The sequence below is a fragment of the Tupaia chinensis genome, unplaced genomic scaffold (assembly GCF_000334495.1).
Source record: "Tupaia chinensis unplaced genomic scaffold, TupChi_1.0 Scaffold000415_1, whole genome shotgun sequence".
Classification (NCBI taxonomy): Eukaryota; Metazoa; Chordata; class Mammalia; order Scandentia; family Tupaiidae; genus Tupaia; species Tupaia belangeri.
The window spans coordinates 1,556,913-1,580,012 of record NW_006159920.1 but is presented as its reverse complement, the minus strand read 5'-3'; the positions used below and the strand labels follow the sequence as shown (position 1 = coordinate 1,580,012).

At 42.4% G+C, this 23,100-nt stretch overlaps 1 protein-coding gene across 1 annotated transcript in view; it reads left to right on the top strand.

Moving 5' to 3' along the window:
- KALRN (kalirin RhoGEF kinase) overlaps positions 1–23,100 on the top strand; it is a 681,131-nt gene that overhangs the window by 599,181 nt on the left and 58,850 nt on the right. The window contains 7 exon segments of the mRNA XM_006154563.3: positions 13,264–13,394; positions 17,437–17,503; positions 18,827–18,930; positions 20,571–20,640; positions 21,001–21,087; positions 22,007–22,099; positions 22,902–22,952. Of these exon segments, the coding sequence (XP_006154625.1) occupies positions 13,264–13,394; positions 17,437–17,503; positions 18,827–18,930; positions 20,571–20,640; positions 21,001–21,087; positions 22,007–22,099; positions 22,902–22,952 (603 nt within the window).

Sequence of the window (23,100 nt, the reverse complement as noted above, 5' to 3'; positions counted from 1 at the left end):
TGATGAAAGGTGAAAATGACTGGAGACAAACTAGTCTCACCTTATGCTTGATCCACTGGCCTACGGGCAAGTGACTGGTATGTGTCTAGTTAGCTCTGAAGCTAGTACCCTGTGCTGCCGAGACAGAGGGCATGGATTAGATCTTTGAAAGCGCTAGGTAATTTTTATTTGGAGAACTCAGGTAGCCTCCAGCTTACAAAATAAAAAAAAAAAAAAACCCAGACTGCTGATTATAGAGGGGAATGAGCATCATCATAAGAAATTAAGGGAACAGGTGCATATCCCTATTATAGGGGTGTCACCAAACGTAAGCCACGGACAAGTGGTCTAGCCTGTGACTGTCTGATGGACAAATGAGAACATCAAAGGGAAAGGTGGTAAGTCTGAGCTCCAGATTTTGACATAATGAAAGGGCTCCATTTTGGATAGCTCATTAGGATAGAACTATTCTTCCAATCCCATATTTTCTTCTTTCTTTCTTTCTTTATTTCTTTTTTTCAGTTTTGTTATGGGGCACATGTACTTGTCATAGAGAGACAGAAAGAGAGAAAGGAAAAGTGAGAAAGTACCCGCTGGGGTGGGGAGGGTGGGGGGGATAGAGGTGTGAGGGTGGCCATGCAGCATCTTCTCCATTCTCTTAAAATTTTGGGTATACACACATGGGTACCAGCTTGTTTTTCAAGCCATGAAGTCTGGGACTTGAACCATATAGTTGGCCATACGGGATCCAGCCACCTTAACTGCCATGCCACCAGCTGGCCCTGTTTCCACATTTAAGTGTTAGATGATATTTAGATGTGAAATTTAGGATGACAGTTTGAAGCATTTTCTTTTACTTTGCTCTCGTCTATGTCACCCATTTAGCTTTTTCTGCTGTTCTCATTAGGATGAATGTCTGTGCTTCCTCCAGACTTCTATTGGACAGTCTTGTTAATCAGCATCATTTAAACCCTTCTCCATTTGGCCCAGAAATTAGAGGAGAACGATGAGTACCGTCTAGGGAAAACTGCCTGGTAATAGTTTTGATTACAGTAACTCCCTTTTCAGATACCCCAGTTTATAACATAGAAATGAGATTGAATATAAATTTGCCTTCCTAATTAAAAAAATGTAAATCAAGCTGATGTTTTAGTAACTAGTGTCAAATTGTTGAAGGTTGTCCATTTTCCCACCATCATTCCCCGTCCTACCAGTGGGAGTGGGCATTTTATTGACTTTTCAAAGGATCCCTCTCTGACTCCTCCTTGTTCACTTTCCTAACTGACACATACACCCTCTTCATTTTACAAATGCCATCTTTAATTTTTTTTATAAAATCATCTTTCTTTTGCATTTTCTCTCTTCTTTTTTTTTTTTTTTGGAGAGGTTTTTGCTATAGGGTGCATGTGCTCACCAGAAAGACTGAGAGAGACAGAGAGATAGAAAGCAAGAAATCACCCCCCCAGGGGGGATGGCCACGCCACAATCCCTTCTCCTCCATTCTCTTCTTGGGATCTTGAGCACGCACACACACTTGCCCGGCGTGGGTTTAAGCCACCAGGTCTGGAACTCGAACCACGGTTGGCTGCATGGGAGTTCAGCAACATAGCCATTACACTAACTGCTGGTCCCTGCATTTTCTCTTTTACTACCTGAGCCTGGGCTCTGACTTCATGCCTGAATTGTTGCAGTAGCCATTGCTCACCTGATTTTCTCCTACCTGTCCTACCTCTGCACCTCACAATCCTCAGTGGTCATCTTCACGCACTGCTTATAGCTTTCTTTCTCTGTACAGGCTCATTGCCTCTCTTGCCTACATAAACAGTGATCTCCAAAGTGGAGTGCCTTCAGTTACACAACACAGTACAGGAAGAACATATTAGACTCTCTTTATCTCATCACTTTAAGATAGTTTATAGGTCTTGTTATGTATATAATGAGAGTACAGTAGCCAAAATATATCATTTATAAATAAGTTACAATTCTGGGGGAATTTTACATAACTACATTGTACATAACTACATTTGTCAGGGTTCACCAGAGAAATAAAACTAACATGATAAATATATAAAAAGAGGATTTACTATAGGAATTAGCTCATGTGATCATAAAAGCAGTGAAGTCCCCCAACAGGCCACCTACAAGCTGGTGAAATTACTGGAAGCCTCAGAACCAGGGAAGCCAACAGTGTAGCCCCCAGCAAGGTTAAAGGCCCAGTAGTCTCAGAGACTGCTGGCTGGTACAAGTCTAAAGTCTAAAAACTAAACAACCTGGAGTCTTTCAAGTCATAAAGTCTGGGACTTGAACCAGTAGGGCATAGGGACCTGGCCTGAGCACCTATGGAAACCTAATGCAGCCAAGGTCTAAGCCTTGACATAGGGACTGAGCAGAAAGATGTCCAAATGGTGGTGGGAGGAAGAGGAGGAGGGAACACCCTATTTCACCCTAGAAAGGGCAGAGAGAATAAAAGAACCCTCAAGTTCTTCTATTCATCCCTCTTGTGACCCCAGCCAGTTGGATAATGCCCACGCACATTAGTACAGGTCTTCCTCTCCCAGTCCACTGACTCACATGCCAGTCTTTTCTGAAAACACTCTCATAGACACACCCAGAAACAAAACTTCACAAGCCATCAGGCATCCCTCAATCCAGTCAAGCTGGCACCCAAAATTAACCATCACAATGACCAAAATTATGTTTATCGGGTTGTCAGAAAAGTCATGATGTATTTTTCTATGTTGTTCTATGCAAAAATGCATCATGACTTTTCCAACAACCTAATAGTAGAGGTATATAATCAAAGTTTGGAAATCACTGGCCTATAGGTAAAGTTTACACTTACCCAGTATTCTAAGCCGATTCTCCTTCATTGATTTTCCAACACCCACTTATTATACTAGTTGATGAGCCCTGCCCAAACAAAATTGTTTTCTTCACTATCCCCAAACACATACTTGGCTTTTCTTCCTTAAACTTTTGTTTGTACCACCCTACTGCTCTGGAATGTTTTCCCTTTTTGTTTATCTAGAGTTTAATGGTCCTAAAAGGTCCTACCCAAATTTCATCTCTTCCATAAGACTATTTATAAAAATATCTTAATATTTTCATTTTTGTTTACGTCCCCAACTAGGTGATAAGTCATTTAGGACATTATTTTTGCCTCTCCATTAATGTATGGAAGTCTTTTACATTTGGGACCAGCAGATGGTGTAATAGTTATGTCACTGGATTGCCATGTAGTGCACCACAGTTCAAGTCCCGGACCTGGAGTCTTAAAAAACTCATGCTGGGCACGTGTGTGTGTGTGTGTGTGTGTGTGTGTGTGTGTGTACCCAAGATCCTGAGAGGAGAATGGAGGAGAAGGGATTGCAGTGTGGCCATCCCCCTAAGGGAACTGATTTCTCGCTTTCTGTCTCTCTGTCTCTTGCTGTGTCTCCAGTGAGCACACATACCCTTTAGCAAAAATCTCTCCAAAAAGAAAAAAAAAAGTCTTTCACAGTTAATGAGCTCTTTGTGGACACTTGTTTTCAAAATCTATATTTACTTATATTTTGAGTTTTGTTTTTGCTGCTACTACTGATGCCTATTGAGAGTCCCTTGGGTCATCTAGTTTGTGTGATCAGTAGGTTTGCTATTAAGCATATGAGCAAAAATATTAAGGAGTCACATAAAAAGCAAATTTCCTAGCAAAAAGGATATGTGAGATGGCATTGGAGTTGATTGGCCAGTAATGAACTCTCCATATTGAAACGTCTATTGGATGAATGTCCTTTCTAGGGTGAGTTTACTGTCATAAGGGCTTTAACTTACAGACCACTTCTTGAGGATCCAGAGTAAGCCCAGAGGGCCCATAAAGATTTCTTTGGCATATCATATAAAGCTAAACTTATAACATAGAAAGGAGTAAATGAACAGTGATTTGATTTCTTAGAATCTTATCACCAAAATTTGATTCTTTGTTCTTTTCTCTACTTTTTCTGTCTTTCCACCCCACTCTGAGGTAGCAGTGGAGCAACAGTTGGTTGAGAATATCTCAGCCATGTTTGAGATCACTAAGTTGCATTTTTACCTCCAAGAGACGTATTCCTACTCCTAAGTGCTTTCGCTTAGAAGAAGAAAAGATCTAGAGCCCATAAAAATTCTGGAGTATTTATTTGACTACATACAAGTTGTTGTCCATGTCACTTGAAGGAACATTGAAGAATCCAAGATTAAATACGGGGAGAAGTTAGGAGAAGACACATGAAAGCTGTTGTACAGTCATTGAGGCATTGCTATGGAAATGAAGGGTTAGTCTGACTCTTGCTGTAGAGGATGGGACCCCGACCATGGAAGGGAGTTCAGTATAAGGAAGAATTAATAAAGCCCTTTTCAGTTTATAGAGTCTGAGTATATTTTACAGGTGTTTCTGGTACACTTAGACTTTTATCTATTAGAATCTTTCTGCTTTCTTCATTAGCTGCTCAAGTGGTGGCACCAAATTCTCCACTTAGAATTCATTTAGTCTCCTAGCTCCACCTGAATGCCATAAGACCCCCTGTTGTCCTTTTGTCTCAAAACTGCCTCTGGTGCTTTATGGTCATGTGGTCATTGTTCCAGAGTTGTGATCTCCACTGTACCAGGCTGCTACTAGGGAATAGAGGCAGGATTCTTAGGCTCACCTGCAGTGCAGGTGAAACCCCTGAAGACTTCCCATTGGTGAGTCTTTCTGAACATTAATAAGTTCTGCATTCTCACCCATCAGCCTTGATCTTTAATTAGTGCTTTTGGTTGCCAAGACGATGCTTACCCACCTGCCCCCAACAGAGCAACCATATTTTTTCTGAGTTTTGTATTAAGGTGTTGCCCTTAACTCTAAGCCAAGAATTAAGACCTCCCTGATTCCCCTGTGTGATTTCGAAACAAAGCTTTTCCAGGACCTGAGGACTATTGCTTGAAAGTTTCAAAGGCTTAGGCTATAGTTCTGCCTCTGCTCCTTGATGTATAGCTTAGGAAAGTTACTTAGTCTGTTTGGGACTTTCTTTTATCTCACTTATCAGGGATGATGATTCTGTCTACCTAAAACTTATCTCAAGAGAGTTGTGAGGGTGATTAAGTAAGTGTGAACACACTTAGTAAGCTGATAAGCAAACATCTACATATGTTAGCTCTTGGTCACCTCAGCTGCCTTGTGAAGGACAGGGAAAGGGAACTATGTCATCTTTTTTAAATATATATATATATATATTTATTTATTTATTTATTTATTGGAGAGGATTTTGCTGTAGGGTGCGTGCGCTCGCCAGACAGACAGAGAGAGACATAGAGACAGAAAGCAGGAAATCACCCCCCAGAAGGGATGATCATGCCACATTTCCTTCTCCTCCATTCTCCTCTCGGGATCTTGAGTACACACGCACATGTGCCCGGCGTGAGTTTTAAGCCACCGAGTCCAGGACGCGAACCGCAGTCGACTACATGGGAGTCCAGCGACATAGCCATTACGCTAACTGCTGGTTCCATTATTTTTAAATTTTATTTATTATTATTATAATTTTAATTTGCTATAGGGCACGGAGAAAGACAGAGAGAGAGAGGGAAAGTGGAAAAACAAGCCATCAGGTTCAAGACTCAAACTGCAGTCAGCCTCGTGGGAGTCCAGTGTCTCAGCCACCACACTAGCTGCTGGCACCTGAACCATGTCATCTTTATCTTCCGTATCCACTGTGGTGCTGGCACGTAGAAGTGTACTATTTGTTAGCCATTAGATTTGCGGTTGGTGAATGTTGGAGGATAATAGCTTACCAGTATATGATTTGGTTTTATTTCACAAGTTTGAGGAGCAAGAGCTTCTTGGCCATGTGAGAAGCTGCTGTGTCTCTAAACTATAATCCTGGAGCCCCAAGATTCCCCCACTTGCCTGGCATGAAAGATGGAACCTAGAAAGCAAGCCCCTTTCTCTGGGCTCTTGTCGTAAGAATAGTTAATTTGGCTCAGGATGGCCTCAGTGATTACCCTAGCTAATGATTCTCTGCTTTTAGTGAAGTGACCGGCCAGGACTGAGCTCGCATTTATACCACCTTACCTCAGGATGCCAGGTGGTCTCTGGTTCTACTATGAAAGTATTGACCTTCTGGGCCTGCCTCGTGGCCCATGGAGGAACATGGCCAGAACAAGACTATGACTGTGTGTGTGTTTTACTCTCCTGTTGATTAGCTGCTGTTTTGTCAGTAGCCAGGGAGAACTGGCAGCTGAAAATCCAGGTAGGAGAAAATAATGGCCACATCGTATCCATTGTGGAGGTGTTTTTTCAGGAATTGGGTTCATCTGGCATTCCTCAGTGGAAGACATTCCTGAGACTCTTGTCATAATGAAAAAGTTAAAATGTCTACCAAGAAATGTTAACCCAATGTTGTAAACCTGAAATGTTACTTACCTAGAAAACCCCAACCTCAGTTTTTCTGCTGTATAGTTATCTCTACACCCAACCCCAGTTTGCCTAAGAATGACTTAAGTCTTATGCAAACATTTTATATATTAAGGTTTGTAATATGATATTATGGGATACATGGAGATAATAAAATGGTCCCCATAATGAAGCAAATTAACATATCTATCACCTCAAAGTTTCTTTTGTGTGTAAGAGAGATAAGAACAGCTGAAATCTACTTATTTAACAAAAACACTAATATAATAAATTGTATTAACTATAGTCCTCTTCTTTTTAACTTTCTAGGGAGAGCATACACTTCCTAAAGAGAGAGCAGGAGGGAGAGACAAAGCAAAAAAAAGTACACCCCTCCCATTGGGGGCTGGTCACACCACAATCCCTTTTCCTCCATTTATCCTTTCAGGATTTTGTATACTCACACACTCACCTGCACCTGGCAAGTTTTCTTGCCAAGACACCAGGTCTGGGACTTGAACCATGCATACAGGTCTTGTGGGATCCAGCTACCTCAATCACCCCACAGCTACTGGCTGGTCCCTACCGTCCTTAGGTTGAACACTAGATCTCTAGAAGTGTTCATCATACTAGTCTCTATTTAGTACCCTTTCACCTAACTCTCATCATTTTTGATCTCCACCACCACCCTGGTAACCACCAGGGTGTTTTATTCTCTAGACATTTGACTGTTTTTTTTTTTTTTAAATTCTGCACAAATGAGCTCATGCACAGTGTTCTCTAGCTCCATCCATGTTGTGACAGATGGCAGGATCTTTTTAAATGCTGAATAGTATTTTATTTTGCATACGTATATACCACACTACAGTCTCTTTGTTTTTTGTTTGTGTTTTTATTTGTCAGAGTGCATGTATGGTCACCAGAGAGAGACAGCCAAAGAGGGAGGGAGAAAGCACTCACACACACAATGGGACATGGTCACATTATAATCCCTTCTTCCTTTCTCCACCCTGGGGATTTTAGGCACACACGCACATGTGCCCAATATTTTTTTTAAGCTACTGGGGCCAGGAATCAAACTGCCTGATCAGTCATATGGGATCTAGCTCCATTAACCACTAGGCTACAAGGCTGGACCCCATACCACAGTTTCTTTAATCCCTGCATCTGTTGAGAGACACTTAGGTTGTTTCTATATCTTGGCTATGAACATGGGAGTACAGATATCTTCATGAGGTGATGGTTTTACTACCTTTGGGTATATATCCAAGAGAGGATTATTGAGCATTTTATAGTTCTAGTTTTAACTTCTTTCTTAAAACATTTTAGTATTATCATCATTATTAGGTTTTTGCCATGAGGTGCTTGTATTCATTGTAGAGAAACACAAAGAGACAGAGAGTGGGAAAGAGAAATCATACCCCCAGGGGATATGGCCACACCACAATTACTTCTCCTCCATTCTCCTTCTGGGGTCTTGGGCACGCATGTACACACACCCAGTGTGATTTTCAAGCCACTCAGTCTGGGGCTTGAACCATGGGTGGCCATGTGGGAGTCCAGTGCCATAACCACCAAGCCCCACTAGTTTTAATTTCTTTAGGAACCTCTATGCTGTTTTCAGAATGGGTATACTAATCTAGATTCCTACCAAAAAAGTACAAAAGTTCCCTTTTCTCCACACTCCCGCCAACATTTATTTCTAGTTCCTTTAGTAATTGCCATGCTAATGGGTGTGATATACAAATTTTTATAAGAGGGGAGCAGCCAAGAAGTGACCAGTTGACTGTGTGGTGGTGGGAGTGCTACAGTAGCTGCCTTACCTATTTTTAGATAAGCTTTGCTCTCTCCTCAAGAGTTCCATGGTGGGCCAGCAGGTGGTGTGGTGGATAAGGGCGCTGGATTCCCACATGGCCAACCATGGTTCAAGTCCCGAACCTGGTGGCTTGCTTTCTCACTTTCTTTCTCTCTCTCTCTCTCTCTCTCTCTCTCTCTCCAAATAAAAAAAAATAACAATAACAAATGGAAATAAATAAATAAATAATTCTTAAAAAAAAAAAAAAGTTCCATGACATACTCAATGAACTCCCAGCATCCCACTAGACACTAGTGAAGCACAAAACCTTCCTTGGGTGGAGCTCACAATGTAAGGTTAATGCTCAAAATCCTGTTCAGCCTGAACTACTGGCAACCATTTCCTCCAGATTCCAGTCCAACATGCTCCTCATGATTTCCAGAAGCGCTTTCTTTTCTTTTTTAAAAGAGCTTTTTTAGTTCTTTTTTGACTAATAAAAGCAATGTGTGCCACTGGTGCCCATGCATGGGTGCCCAAAATCCCAAGAGGAGAATGGAGGAGAAGGGATTGCAATGTGGCCATGCCCCCACCCAGGAGGAGGGTGATTTCTCGCTTTCTATCTTTCTCTCTCTCTCTCTCTCTCTCTCTCTCTCTTTTTTTTTTTAATTTGACCAGAGAGAGACACAGAGAGGAAGAGGGAAAATGAGAAAGCCAGCCACCAGGTCCAGGACTCGAACCATGGTTGGCCATGTGGGAGTGTCCGGCGCCTTAACCTCCACGCCACCTGCTGGTCCCCCTATCTTTCTCTCTTGTGAGTGCTCGTGCCCAATAGCAAAAATCTCTTTAAAAAAAGCAATGTATGTTCATTCCAAAACAATTAGGAAAATGGGAAAGGTAATAACATTACCTAGACATATTGATATTGAAACTCTAGTATATTCTCTTAAACCCTCATAATTACTCATAGAATATTTAAAGTTTAAGTTCTGTTTTCCTTTACTATCAGTGACATTTTCCCAAATTATAAAAAGCTCCTTAGAACATTAAAGAGCTTTGTAAAATTTAAATTGTAAAAATTAATTTCAAACATGGTCTTTCCCTGCTTAAAAATGTCCCTTCATTGATCTTACTTAGAAGGTTAAGGCCCTGCTTCTTTTTTACTTTTTTTTTCTTTAGATTTTTGCTTTAAAGAGCACTCACCAGAAAAAGATTAGGAGATACAGAGAGAGAGAAAGTGAAATCACCCCTCCCCTCAGGGAGAGGCGATGGCCACGCTGCAATCTCTTCTCTTCTATTCTCTTCTCAAGATTTTGAGCATGCATGCACACATACTGGGTATGATTTTCAAGCTGCTGGGTGCAGAACTCAAACTGTGAAGTCTACGATATGGGAACTAGCCACCTTAACTTTTTGGTCACTTGCTGGCCCAAGACCCTGCTTTTTCCCTTTTTTTAAGAGGTTTTTGCCTTAGGCTGTATGCACTTGCTAGAGAGAGAGAGAGAGAGACAGTGAGAAGGAAAGTGAGAAGTCCCACCCAGCCAGGGAGGATGTCCATGCTACAATCCCTTCTCCTGCAGTCTCCTCCCAGGATCTTGGGCATGCACACACAGGTACCTGGCATGATATTTCAAGCCACTGGGTGTGGGACTCAAACTGTGGTCGGCCATGTGGAAGTCCAGCAATGTAACCACCACACCATCTGCTAGCCCCCCAAGACCCTGCTTTTTAATGTGTTCTTTTTAAACAGGGATGGCCTTCCTCTGGACTTAGTCACCTATTTGAATTCCATTTGCATGTCTGCTCCCTGATCTTGGACCAACTACACAAACTTCATATATCTCATGTACATCTTCCTTAGACTATTAGACTATTGTGGCCCCGAGGCCTAGGTGGGGCTGAAGTCCTCACCGAAAACTTCCTGTTTTCTCCCAGGAGCAGCACAACTCCAGGAAGCACTAGTTGACCTTGGCTGGGACACAGGGGCCCAACTGGAGAACTGTGGCACAGGTAGCTGGGTCTTCAGAGGGAGTCTTTCTTGAATTCTATATTCATTTATAGCCAACCCCCTTGTTTGAGGCAGATTACCCAGCATATAGCTTATTAAATCTTTTTCTTGTCTTTAATCTTTGCTACAGGGTACATGTGTTCACCAGAGAGAGAGAGACAGAGAGAAAGAGAGACAGTGTGTTTTTCAGGCCTCCAGGTCTGGGCTTGAACCACACATTTGGTCACTGGGATCTAGCTGCCTTCACCACCATGCCACTGGCCGGCCCCCAAGTCCTTTATTTCCCTCTTTTTCCTCTCTCATGACCCCAGTCCTTCTCAGCTTCATCTCAGAGACTCCTCCCCAGAGATACCTGGGACTTCTTTGCTCACAGGACAGGTTAGGTGAGAGGGAACCGAATGTATTTCCCTGTTAACACTTTGGACTCCTCAGGTGTCCTTCATTCTGTAGAGGGGTTGAAAGTGGATTATGCCAAGCTGGATGTTCCATGGAGGCACCTCGAAGGCACAGTTACACTCCTGTTTCCCGAGCCTTGCAGTCACTATTCCACCAGGCAACAGCTGCAGAACAAGGCTGTCACAGGACAATGGGCAGAGGGGGAGGGCAAGTAAGAGGCACATAATCAAATCAATCACCAGCTAGGTCTGTCTGCCAGGGAAGCCTGTCTCTGTGATGGCACCAGGGGACATGTCATTGGAAAGCCTGCCTGTCTGCTGGCTTGTCAAGTCTCAGTGCCAGACACTCTCATTTCCTTAATAACACGTTTACAGAGCCTGTTTCTATAAATTTAGCCAAACCCTTCTTGACCTTTCTATATTTTTAGCCTATACTGTTGCTCTGAACATAACAACTTCCATGATTGATTATTTGTTCCGTAAACAATATTTCTGTCAAATCAAAAGAAATTCTCTCTCTCAAGCTTGAAAGACCCTGTCCTCTTCATTCTAAAGAGTTTCTGTTATTGGGAACAAATTCAGGCATGGCACTTGGCACATTTTGTCAATTTGGATGTGAGAATGGGGGGGATCAAGGTTGGTATCTCTCCCTTCACGCTGAGAAGCATTAACTTTTTCAGATTTAAGTCTTAATTTTCTCCATCTTGGGACCAGCAGTTAGTGTAATTGCTATGTCGCTGGACTCCCATGTGGTCGACCGCGGTTCGAGTCCTGGACCCGGCAGCTTAGACTCACACCAGGCGTGTGTGCATGCATGCCCAGGATCCCAAGAAGAGAATGGAAGAGAAGGGATTGTGGCATGGCCATCCTGCCTGGGGGGTGATTTCGTGTTTTCTATCTCTCTGTCTCTCTCTGTCTTTCTGGTGAGCACACATGCCCTATAGCAAAAGCATGTCCAAAAAAAGAAAAATATATATATTCTCCATCTTTTCTAAGATAATGGCCATCAGAGTCCTTGCCTCCATTCAGCATTTTTTTTTTCCATTTCCCTGGACACTTTCTCTTTCATTTCCCTAGACGTTGCTTTTCTACCTGTATTAAGCCTGTGTAAAAATACAGCAGTTAAGACAGTTTGAGAAAGACACTCCAAGTACTAGGACCAGACTGGAACCTTTGGTTCTCACTACCTTTTTGGATGGTATTTTTTGATCTTTGTGACTTTAAATGTTAGGGCTAATGTTGTCAAAGACTAGTAAATAAAATTGTTCCTGCTAGCCACAGCAGCTGGCATAAATAAGGGTTTTGTAAGAATAATTTAGATTAGTCTCCCACATTTGTTTCGCAGTTGCCCACCTTGACCTTGATCTTGTTTGTCCACATTGCTTCTACCAGTTTCATCATGACATGCGAAGTGGCACAGAGTGGTCCTTCTAGAGCAGTTGTAAAGATGTCACGATTGGAGGCCAGCAGATGGCATGGTGGTTAATGCACTGGACTGCCACATGATTGACCACCCAGACCTGGCAGTTGGCTTTAAAATCTCTCTCTGTCTCTCTCTGTTCAAATTAAAATAAAATAAATAAATAAATATATTTTTAATGTTTTGATTGGAGCCAATGGGGGCTTGGTGGTTAAGGCAGTGGATTCCCACATGGCTGACTGTGGCTTGAGTCCCCGACCTCATGGCTTTAAAATCATGCTGGGTATGTGTGTGAGTGTCCAAAATCTGAGAGGAGAATAGAGGAAAGGAGGCTGTGGCGTGGCCATTCCCTCGGGGTGATTTCTCACTTTCCCTTTCTCTGTCTCTCTCTGTCTTTCTCCAGCAAATACACATGCCCTATGGCAAAAACCTAAAAAAAAATAAAATAAAAGTTCTGATTGAGGTCTTTTGATTATCCTTATTGTTAACGACTTCATCCTTGGGCACAATGAAAGAACCTCACTATTGTAGAATATTTTTATTTAGTTTTTGTCTCTGTCTAGTCCTTAAAACTCTATAGAGGAGGAGACTTGATTTAAAATTTGAAAAAAAAATGAAGCAAAGAAGAATTTAGCTGTCTTGTATAGGATCACCCAGTGACTAGCAGATCTTGGATTCAAATTTAGATTTTTTACCTTTATATCCACTGAATAAGTTATTAATATTAGAACTTGTTTTCTCAATTCTGTAGCACCTCAATTAAAAGAAATGAAAAGAAGTAGGAAATGAAAGAAAGCCCTTGGTAAATCACCTTAGAAATGATGTTTTTAGAAGTGGCTAAATCTACTGATGCCTTCTTATCTGCCTCTCATTGGCTTCTTCAAAAAAACTGTAGCTGAGGTAACAAAATGTGATTTTACTAAACTTTTCTCCTATCGCTACCCTCCTCTTAGGAATTTGCATTTGATTTTCTTTCCGAACTGCTTATGTGGTATAGAATTGCAGTGGTTGGCTCTACCTCTGGGGCTCTAACCCAGAGATAAGTTGCTTGGACAGTTTGATCACGTAGAGGAAATTGCAGCACACAGGTACAGAGTACGTCCTGGTTGTCCCTGCTGCAGGAGGATGGCAGTCTCCCGTCTCTTGGTGTTTCACTGCGGCTCCAGAAGAACAGCTTTCCTATAGATTTTTCAACGTGGCTACGGCTAGATGTGGAGTGAGGGAGGATAGGACTTCGAATGACTTCTCAGTGTCCATTTTCTAAGGTTCTTACTCTCTTTTCAGAGTCTAGAAGGAGGCTCCTACCGGCCGAGCTTGAAAGATCCCGCAGGCTGCCTGAATGAGGGGATGACCCCGCCCACACCGCAAAGAAACCTGGAAGAAGAGCAGAAAGCCAAAGCTCTAAGGGGCAGGATGTAAGTGGCTTCCCCAGAATCCACCCTGATGCATCCCTGTGTGCAGTGGACAATGGCCAAAGGGTGGGGGACATTTGGGGAACAATCAGGAAAGGATTCCCCTCTGTTCCCATGGATACCATCCACAGTAAAGGTAACCCAGAGCTGTAGTGTTGTGTCAAGAAATAGTGAGCTGCTTTGACTTGAAGAAATTTAGACTGACGTGTACTCTGTGAGATTGCAACCATTATTGACAAAGTGTGGTTATAACCAAGGTCTGATAAAAATTTAAAATATGATGCTCAATGGAAAACAACAAAGTTTGGGAAATAAAAAAGAAAACAACAAAGTTTGGAAATCTGTAGAAGCAGAGAATCCCTAACCATCGCAGAAAGTCACACAGAGGTCACCCAAGGACCTATTTCCCCAAATCCAGGAAAGCGATGACTAGGAAGAAGGAGCTATTGTATCACCAGGCAAGTCCTATCTCTGCGCCTTCTCCCAAGGCTTTCATTTTGCTTCTATTCATGGTTTTAGTTCCAAGACAGCCTCCTTCCCGTTTTGGATGGTTAGTGAAAAATACAGCTTACATTGTAGTTTATTCCACAAAAGCCAAATGTTATGCAAGTTAGTATCATCTATCTTGATGGGAAGTTAATCTTATATTATCTGAGATGTTCAAAGAAAAACCAATACCAGTAATACAAAATCATAACCCCTCTAATACTCTAGTTTTCTCATTTAGGAAACAGAGTACCTAGTGAGCCCTGACCACAGCTCAAATGAAGATTTGTTTTCATGTTTTCTTCAAGGGACTCTAATTTAACTCTTTGATGTCCTATTGCCATTTCCAATACCGCTCAGCCTCTAGCCTCATGTATAGTTCATAATTAATCATCTACGAATCCTCTCTTTTGGGACAAGCAGGTGGCATGGTAGTTAAGGGTGCTGGACTCCCACATGGCCAACTGTGCTTCAAGTCCCAGATCTGGTGGCTTGCTTTCTCACTCCTCCCCCACTCACTTTGTCCCTCTCTGGTCAAATTAAAATAAGTAAGTAAACAAATAAAGTTATATAAAATAATTCTTTTTAAAAATCCTCTCATCATGGTCATAGAGAACAGCAGGATAGAATAAGGACAATAGACAATAAGAGAAAAGCATGCTAACAATTGCAATTTTAGGATTGCTCGGGTGTGCAGTGGTGTATAGCTGGGTGAGAATGAGATGAGAAGAGATGGGTAAAGTTGGTAAAAGAGGCAGCAAACTTCTGTTACTGTTGTAGCAAAATCAGATAACGTCATGTGTGGATAGTGGCTAAATGACTGCCTATAATCCTGCTTAACCCAGGTGACAAGAGAAGTGACCGGCTTTGCTAAGGACCATTTCAAAGGTCACCTCCCTGCTGTAAGTTTTGTTTCAGCTTGCCAAGGGATTGGAACATCAGCTCTAACAGCCTCCCCAGTGTAACAACCTGAAAAGCTAAGAAGAATCAGTTTATGCAAGTTTTAGGAAATATCCCTTTGGGATACTATTTCTCAACTTCTATTCCGTTCACCAACTTTTTGGGGTCCCCCTGAGCACTGATGAACTTCAGGGGGTAAATATGGAATTATAGCATTTACTTGGCACTTATTCACCTCCACAAAAAGGCCTTGATTTTAGGCCAGACCCCCACTATGATGTTTCTACTTTGGTTTTCTCAGAAACAAGGTCATAAATGTTCACTTTCCAGGCAATGGAAGGACCTACCCTCACTTCTTTTTGCTAATTTTCATGTCTGTGACCCAGTTAAAAGACTGGCAAGAGTGAGGGAGAAAGTTGGGCTAATTAACAACAGGGAGGACCCCTTCACTTTTTCTTACTCAATTCCTGCTCTGGTTGAGCTACGTTTTTGAGAGAGGGAACAGCCAATGCCAAGGCTCTAAGGGATTTTCTGTGAAAGACCAGCCATCCCAACCATTGTAAAAGAGGTCAAAGGGAGTCTAATCTATGACTGGAAGAATATTAGCTGGACCAAAGAATAACATTTATTTGTAAATAACCTTTACTATAAGAATAGATTCTTGTTCATTAACATGAATTTTATTTTCAATTCAATTTATTTGCAATCATGTAGTACCTTGTGGTGCATATAATTTAAATCGTTTATGTAACTTTTCAGAATGTCTTTTCATGCATCATGATCTCCCCAGCTACTCCACCAGAGGCTAGGTCCGCTAGTACATTTTCTTCTCTAGAGGCTAAAAACCCTGAGACAACCCCATAAGTCAACATAGCATAAAAATATCACCTAGAGACCTAGAGCAGGACCTCATCTACAGAGGGCTCTACCAGCCCCAAGTTCCCACTCTAATTTGCCTGTGGGTTTAGAAGCAGTATCTTGGGCCATGCTAAAGATATATTTAAATGCTTTTATTTGGCCTTGCCAGTTCCTTCCTGTGGCCTAAAACACATGATTGCCTGTGTGTAAGAGAGGGAGATGGTTGGAAGTGCTGGGCATGCTGATAAAGAAGCATGTGTTCCTTTGTTTCCTCTCCATTGCCCTGAGGGCCCAGACCCCGGGGTGTTGGTGGCTTCTCAGTGCTGTACAGAATGAGAATTTCAGATAAATTACTTCCTGGGTTCAACCCTTGTGCTAGGGCCCCTTTTGACATCTCAGAGCTTTGTCCCTTCTGCTACTTAAGCCAAAAATGCAGTTGTGTGACTCCAAGCAGAATAGTCTCCAATTAGATCGTAAGACTAGACTCCAGTAGGTTGTGCAGCATTCAGCCTGCCCACGTGCACAGCAGTCAGCATTTGGGGATAACTCTTTTATGACTGTACAGAAGAAAGGAAAAGTAGTGTTTGCATTGAGGCTTCAGGGGCTCCAGAGAGCCAGTCTGAGTAGTTTACCAGGCCATAGGCTATGGCTAAAGAACACAGTCCTTGAACTCATACAACTGGGTTCAAATCCCAACTCTACTACTTACTTTAGGTAACATAGGCAAGTTACCTAACCTTTCTGTCTGAGTACTTTCCTTTAGATAGAAAAGGATGTTATAATACCTTGTTATAAGCATGGAAACATGCAAATAAAGTAACTGGCATATTTGGAATTGCTCTAAGAGATAGAAATAATTAACAGTGAAAAACCGTGAAAGCGAATAACCTTGTAGTTGTTAAATCCTGCGTCCTGGGCAGAGAATATTACATTCAAAGTTGTGATTATGGAATGTCTGCAATCAGTCCTTCTGGCCTTGTCTGGGGATTTTCTAGGTCAGTTACCATGGATACCTATCTGACTAATTGTAGCTTCTGTATCTTGAAAGCTTCAGTTGATATCCATGTCCCTAAGGCCTTAAAGGTTGGTTATCAAACAAATGTCTTTCTACTCTTGTTAAGTGAGGAATAGAGCTAAAATGAAAGAATAAAAGTCTCATGTTGATCCCCTGGCCTCAAAGTTTTGTTTTGTTTTGTTTTGTTTAGAGAGATTTTTTGCTATAGGGTGTGTGTGCAAGCTGGAGAGACAGAGAGACAGAAAGTGAGAAATCACACACAAACACACACAAACACACACACCCAGGGAGATGGCCACACCACAATCTCTTCTCCTCTCAGGATTTTGGGCATCCATGCACATACACCTAATGTGAGTTTCAAGCCACTGGATCCAGGACTCAAACTGTGGTTGGACATATATAACCATTACATCATCTGCTGGTTTCAGCGTCAAAGTTTCTATAACTCGGTTTTGCCAGTGTGGTTGTCATTCCGTCTGACTCGTGCATGTCTATACAATTGTCCAGTTCTGAGGGAGGAGAAAGATGCATATAGTATGGAAAGAAAACGCTGGCTGATGAGTGTTCTTTGTGCGACTGTTATGTGTCATCTGGAGAAAGCCCTCTCTAGCCTCAGTGTGCTCAGCCCTTCAGTGAGGCCCTTTTGTAGAGAAAACATCAGTGATCACCCTCCTGGGTGTTCAGTCTTATCATAAAGGTACCAAAGGAACCCGTGAACCTAAGTGTGCCAATTTCTTGCTTAACCATAAGAGGATCCCTCATTGTTCTTAATCTCCTGCTCAGGTTTGTCCTGAATGAGCTGGTACAGACAGAGAAAGACTATGTCAAGGACCTTGGGATTGTGGTGGAGGTGAGTAGATGGCTCAGGTGAGTCTGTGGTCACCTAGCCAGGAGCATAGTAAACCCCACCTAGGCCATGTTGTTTTCACAGATGGCTCTATCTGTGTATTTTACCCTGTCTGAGTACTTGCAGAAAAAAAATTAAAATGGTAATAAACCAAATATGTAGGCAATGTTTTTCCTTTTCTCCTTGAATTTAGAGGGATATAAGAGCCCAAATGTTAGAGTACTTGGAGGAACCTCTTGGTTAGAGCTGAATCTATTTCACTTTGGTTTATGTGGCCAAGTTATTGTCTTAATTTGGCATTTAGCCATGTGGGCATATATTTTTCAGAGTTATGAACCACCATGGGCACAAAGCTGGTCGCTCTTAGTGGTATCTTGGGGCTTATGCATTTCCTTAGATTTTAGCAAGAGTGTTAGAGCTACCAAGAAGACAGACAAAGAAAAATATCACTCACGAGCAAGATTGACTGGTCCACAGTGGAGAGTCAACTTAGTAGTAAATAAAATAGCTCTATCTCCACAGGAGTTCACTTAAGAGGGACTTAGATACTTAGTTGAAAAAAAGTCTTAGAAATTAAATGGATAATTTAGATGGCTTAGAGCATCATTGCTAATCATCTTAAAAGAAAGAATATGAAGTCTAAAAATGGAATGTCTAATGTCTAAATCGCCTGCTGGTTCCTTGTCTTTGGCCTCTAACTCTTTATCCCATGCAATTCGTTGACTTAGGGCTTTGTATTTGCTTTTCTCAAACCTTCAAAAAACATACTAATCTGGTATATAGAAGACTTGACTTCTATTGCATGAAAATTATTCTCATCTTCAGGTGGGGATGGGGGGAGTGGGGACTAGAAAGAGAACAGCAATTTGCATGTGAAGCTCAGCCCAGAAGCAGAGGACGTGGGAATCTGGAGACTAAGAGACTGAAACCCAGGAAAGTCAGAGATCAGTGTGATTAGAAGACAAGTCATATAGCGTCTAGGTGGCTTGGTGTGTCTGTCTGTCAGATGGGGATAAATGCTACCTATACAACCTCAAAATCTGATTTTAAAGCTGAAATGAGATTATATGGAATCATATTGTACAAAGTCTGAAGTATTAATATATGAAGACTTATTTCTTGGCTAGATGTGTCTGGTTCTTAGCCTTTAAAGATATTATCAGTTTGGATTGGGATAAGGGAGAGGGGAAAATTATTGTTTTCTTCTTTGTTCTGCTTTCTTAAGGGGACTGAAGACAAAGAAAGGGACCCAGAAACTTCATAAAAGTGTTGCCTATCTGCACAAAACTCTGGTAAAAATACTAACCATTGCCTCTGCTGCCACAGGGCTTTATGAAGAGAATAGAAGAGAAGGGCGTCCCTGAGGATATGCGAGGGAAGGATAAAATCGTGTTTGGAAATATTCACCAGATTTATGACTGGCATAAGGAGTAAGTGTTAATGCTGCCCTGAGAATGGGAGTATCTTGAGAACTCAGGACCTGAGTCCTCTTTCTGCATCTGATCTAAGTGTTAGGGTTTGGGGGAGAGTGCTCTGTCATTTATCTTATCATTGAGAAATACAAATGATGCAGCTTCCTTTTCTCACTCTCTTTCTCACTCATTGTTTATGTTTTTACTGTAATGTCTGATTTACATATAATTGTATACCTTGTGGGGTACAGTGGAGTTTTTTTGTTTTTTGTTTGTTTGTTTGTTTGTTTTGTCATAGGACACTTGTGCTTGCCGGAAAGAGACAGAGAGAGGGAAAATGAGAAATCACACCCAGTGGAGATGGCCATGTCACAATCCCTTCTCCATTCTCCTCTTGGGGACTCTGGGCATGTACACACATGTGCCTGTCATGATTTTCAAGACGACAGGTCCAAGACTCAAAGCATGATAAATAAGCCATGTGAGACTCTAAGCACCTTAACCACCTCACCACCTGCTAGCCCCCAGTGTTGTTTTCCTAAAGCATGTATACGTTGTGCAATCAAATCAAAGATATATTAGCCACCTTTAACCTTTAATGTTACATTATATTATGTACATTTGAAATTCACTAGACAGTTTTTTTGGCAAGTATATATTAAATTGTCAGCAACTGGGACCAGCAGTTAGCGTAATGGCTATGTCACTGGACTCCCACATAGTCGACCACGGTTAGCGTCCCGGACCCAGTGGCTTAAACTCACACCGGGCACATGTGTGTACATGCCCAAGATCCCAAGAAGAGAATGGAGGAGAAGGGATTGCATCGTGGCCATCCCCCCTGGGGTGTGATTTCTCGCTTTCTGTCTCTCTGTCTCTCTCTGTCTGGCTGGCAAGCGCACATGCCCTATAGCAAGAAAAAAAAAAAAAAACCCTCTCCAAAAAAAAAATTGTCAGCAACATTTCTACTCAACTATAGCACCTAGCCTCCTCTCCTTACTGATATGCACTCTTCCATCACTCCTCCCCACCTCTGTCTAGCTTCCGGTATCTACCATTGCTGTCTCTATTTGCATGCTGTCAGGTCCTCTAATGTCTGCTTCTGAGTCATGACTCTCAGCATTTAAGTAGAAATATATAGTGTTTGACTTTCATAGCCTGAGTTATTTCTCTTAGCATTATATCATCTAGGTTCACCCATTGTATATCAAATGACATGAGTTCATTGTTCTGGTGGCTGAATAGTATTCTGTGGGGTATATGTGCCACATTTATTTTATCCATTTGTCAGTTACTGACCACTAAGGTTGATACCATGTCTTAGTTATTATGAATAATGTGTAATAGATGTGCAAATGTCTCTCTAACAGATTGATTTTCTATCCTCTGGAAATATACTCACTAGTGGGCTTACTGGGTTGAAAGGTAGTACTGTTTTCAGATTTTTGAGGAACCTTCATACAGTTCTCACAGCGGCTGTCTAGTTGACATTCCCAACAGCAGTGCACAAGGGTTTACCTTTCTCCACTGCCCACTTGTTATTCTTGTTTGTTTGTCTGTTTGTTTTGTTCTTTTTGATAAAAGCCATTCTGACAAGGATTAGGTGATACCTCATTGTGGTTTTGATTCTTTCTCTTATCCCCTCTCTCTTCTTCTAGCTTTTTCCTGACTGAACTGGAAAAATGTATCCAGGACCAAGACAGACTGGCACAGCTCTTTATAAAACATGTGAGTGTCCACCTTCGCCTTCTCCCCTACTCCCTCGCTGTGCTCATTTATATTCATTTTAAAATTTCTTCTCTCTTCTACTCTGTGTTGACTTGCCTTCCTTCTCATTCCTATCTGAGTGTGCTGGTTTTGCCGGTGGTGGTGGTGGTGTGGTGTTTTAAAATTGTGGCACTGTGGAAGGTGGGTTCTTACCTACGAGGTATACTTTCATAGCCTTGGTATTTAGCTGGCTGGGTGCATGCCCAGGTGTGGGCCATACTTCTGTCGGTCTCTCCATGCGCAGACCAGCACAGCACTCTGAGGTGGAGCAGAAGGCACCAGGTGCCAGCCATCCACATGTCTCTCCCTCTGCCTTCTCAGGAGCGGAAGCTGCACATCTACGTGTGGTACTGCCAGAACAAGCCACGCTCCGAATATATCGTGGCTGAATATGACACCTACTTTGAGGTAAGCTGCTGAAGCTTCACAGAACGGGAAGGAGTGGGGGGTAGGGGTTGCGACACAGGCCATGGCAGCCACATCCGGAAACATCAGACATCATCTATCCACAAGTGACCCACACACGGCGCTGTTGGCCTATTCAGGACAAGAATGGCTGCCTTGACAGAGCAAGCTGCTTAGTGAAGTTCGCATGACCACCTTTGCCTGAGAGGTGCTGAGGTGGCCCTGACTGCTTGGAGAAGCCTCCATTTGCAGAATGATCCTGTATCACAGGACTGTTTCATAAACCCTGGCCCTTCTGAAGTGACCCCAGAGCAGACAGTGCCTGCACTATCCTCACCAGTCCACAGGACACCTTGTGCCAAGGACCCTTCTCTCACATTAGGGGTCTGCAGTCACTTCCCAGCATCTGCTCCTATTCCCAGAGGTTGTGTTAAGCACTTCAGAGTGTGTATTTTGTCCCAGCCTATGAGGATTTATCTTGTTGGTGGCAAGACAAACACCATCACTTGGGAAGAGCCGTCAACTGTTTGGAGATCTGAGTTGAGGGCCCAGCTCCAAGGGCTCGCCATGTCCTAGGAGAAGCAGCCCTTCTTTCCTAGCTTGGGCCCAGAGCAATAGAGAGAGCAGAATGCTCGTTCCAGCTCATCTCCCAGGACAGAAAGAGGGTCTGGGGAGGACTGAAGTGTGGAGGTGCTCATTGTCAGCGCACAGGCAAGCAGATAATGGTGTGCGAGATGTGTCCTTCACCACGAATAGGCAGTCACCTAGGTAACGCCACCTCTCACCTGGCTTGAAAATTCTCTAACTTTGCGGGAAAACATGTAAGCCCGTCCTTGGTGCCTTTGAACCCTGATCTAGAACACCCTAGTTCTTTGGCTCCTTTTTTTTTTTTTTTTTCTGACATAGCTCTCTTGTGTTTCAGGAGGTAAAACAGGAAATAAATCAAAGGCTGACACTCAGCGACTTCCTTATAAAGCCCATTCAGAGAATAACAAAATACCAGTTACTCCTCAAGGTAAGCAGCAGGGAGTGTGGGTCAGGCTGGAGAAGCGTCTCCCCAGGCTCTGAGCCGTCTCCATCGTGTGTCCCATGGGGCTGTGAGCTGGGGCAGGCTTTTAGCTCGTCTGCTGGTTACCGTTAAACTTAGCCTCCAGATAACATTGCATAGCTGTTCTTCCCACCCTCCATGTTGTTATTTCATTTTCAGTTATCAATTCACTCTTTCTTTGTCGTGATCACTGATTCGATACCTTTAAAAAATAATAATAATAAGAGCATAAAGTCAGAGTGAAATACAAAAGAGAAAGAGAGGGAAAGGCAAAGCTCCTCTAAAAACGTTAGATGAGTAATGCCTAAAATTTTTTCGATGTTTTATTTTTCAATAATGGTTTAACTTGATTCCTTTTATGGAAATCTGAGGCTAAACAGAAGCGAGACCTACCTTTCCTTTCTCCCATACTTTCTTTTCATAATCCCTCTTTCCTTTCTCCCTATCGTCTGCTCTCTCTTCACCCATGGCTTTGAAGTTTTCACTATTCTAGGGCTTTTCTCTGTGTTATATTGGGTCATCAGGAAAGTCATGACACATTTTTGCATAGAAAAACATAGAAAATAAGTCATGACTTTCTCAACAACTTAGTATGTCTCACATAACCACAATGCCACTTCTCAGCTACTGCAAGCCATGACCTCCTCTGCTGGGCAGGAAAGTCTTGGTGTTACTGCGTTTTTATGATATGATTTTATAGTTCTCTGGCTATTTTTATTAACTGATTTCACCCCTCCCCACACCCTTCCCTGCTTCCCCTCCTTGCCAGGACTTCCTGAGATACAGTGAGAAGGCTGGTTTGGAGTGTTCCGATATCGAGGTGAATTTTCTGCTTGTAATGCTTGCTGTTCCTACAAGGACCATATTGGGTGTCTGTCTCTAAAGGGTAAAAGATTGTTTCAAGAAGACCAAGGGTCTAGGCCAACTTCTCTGATAGTAAGAGGCTCTTGTCATCAGCTATTCAGCAG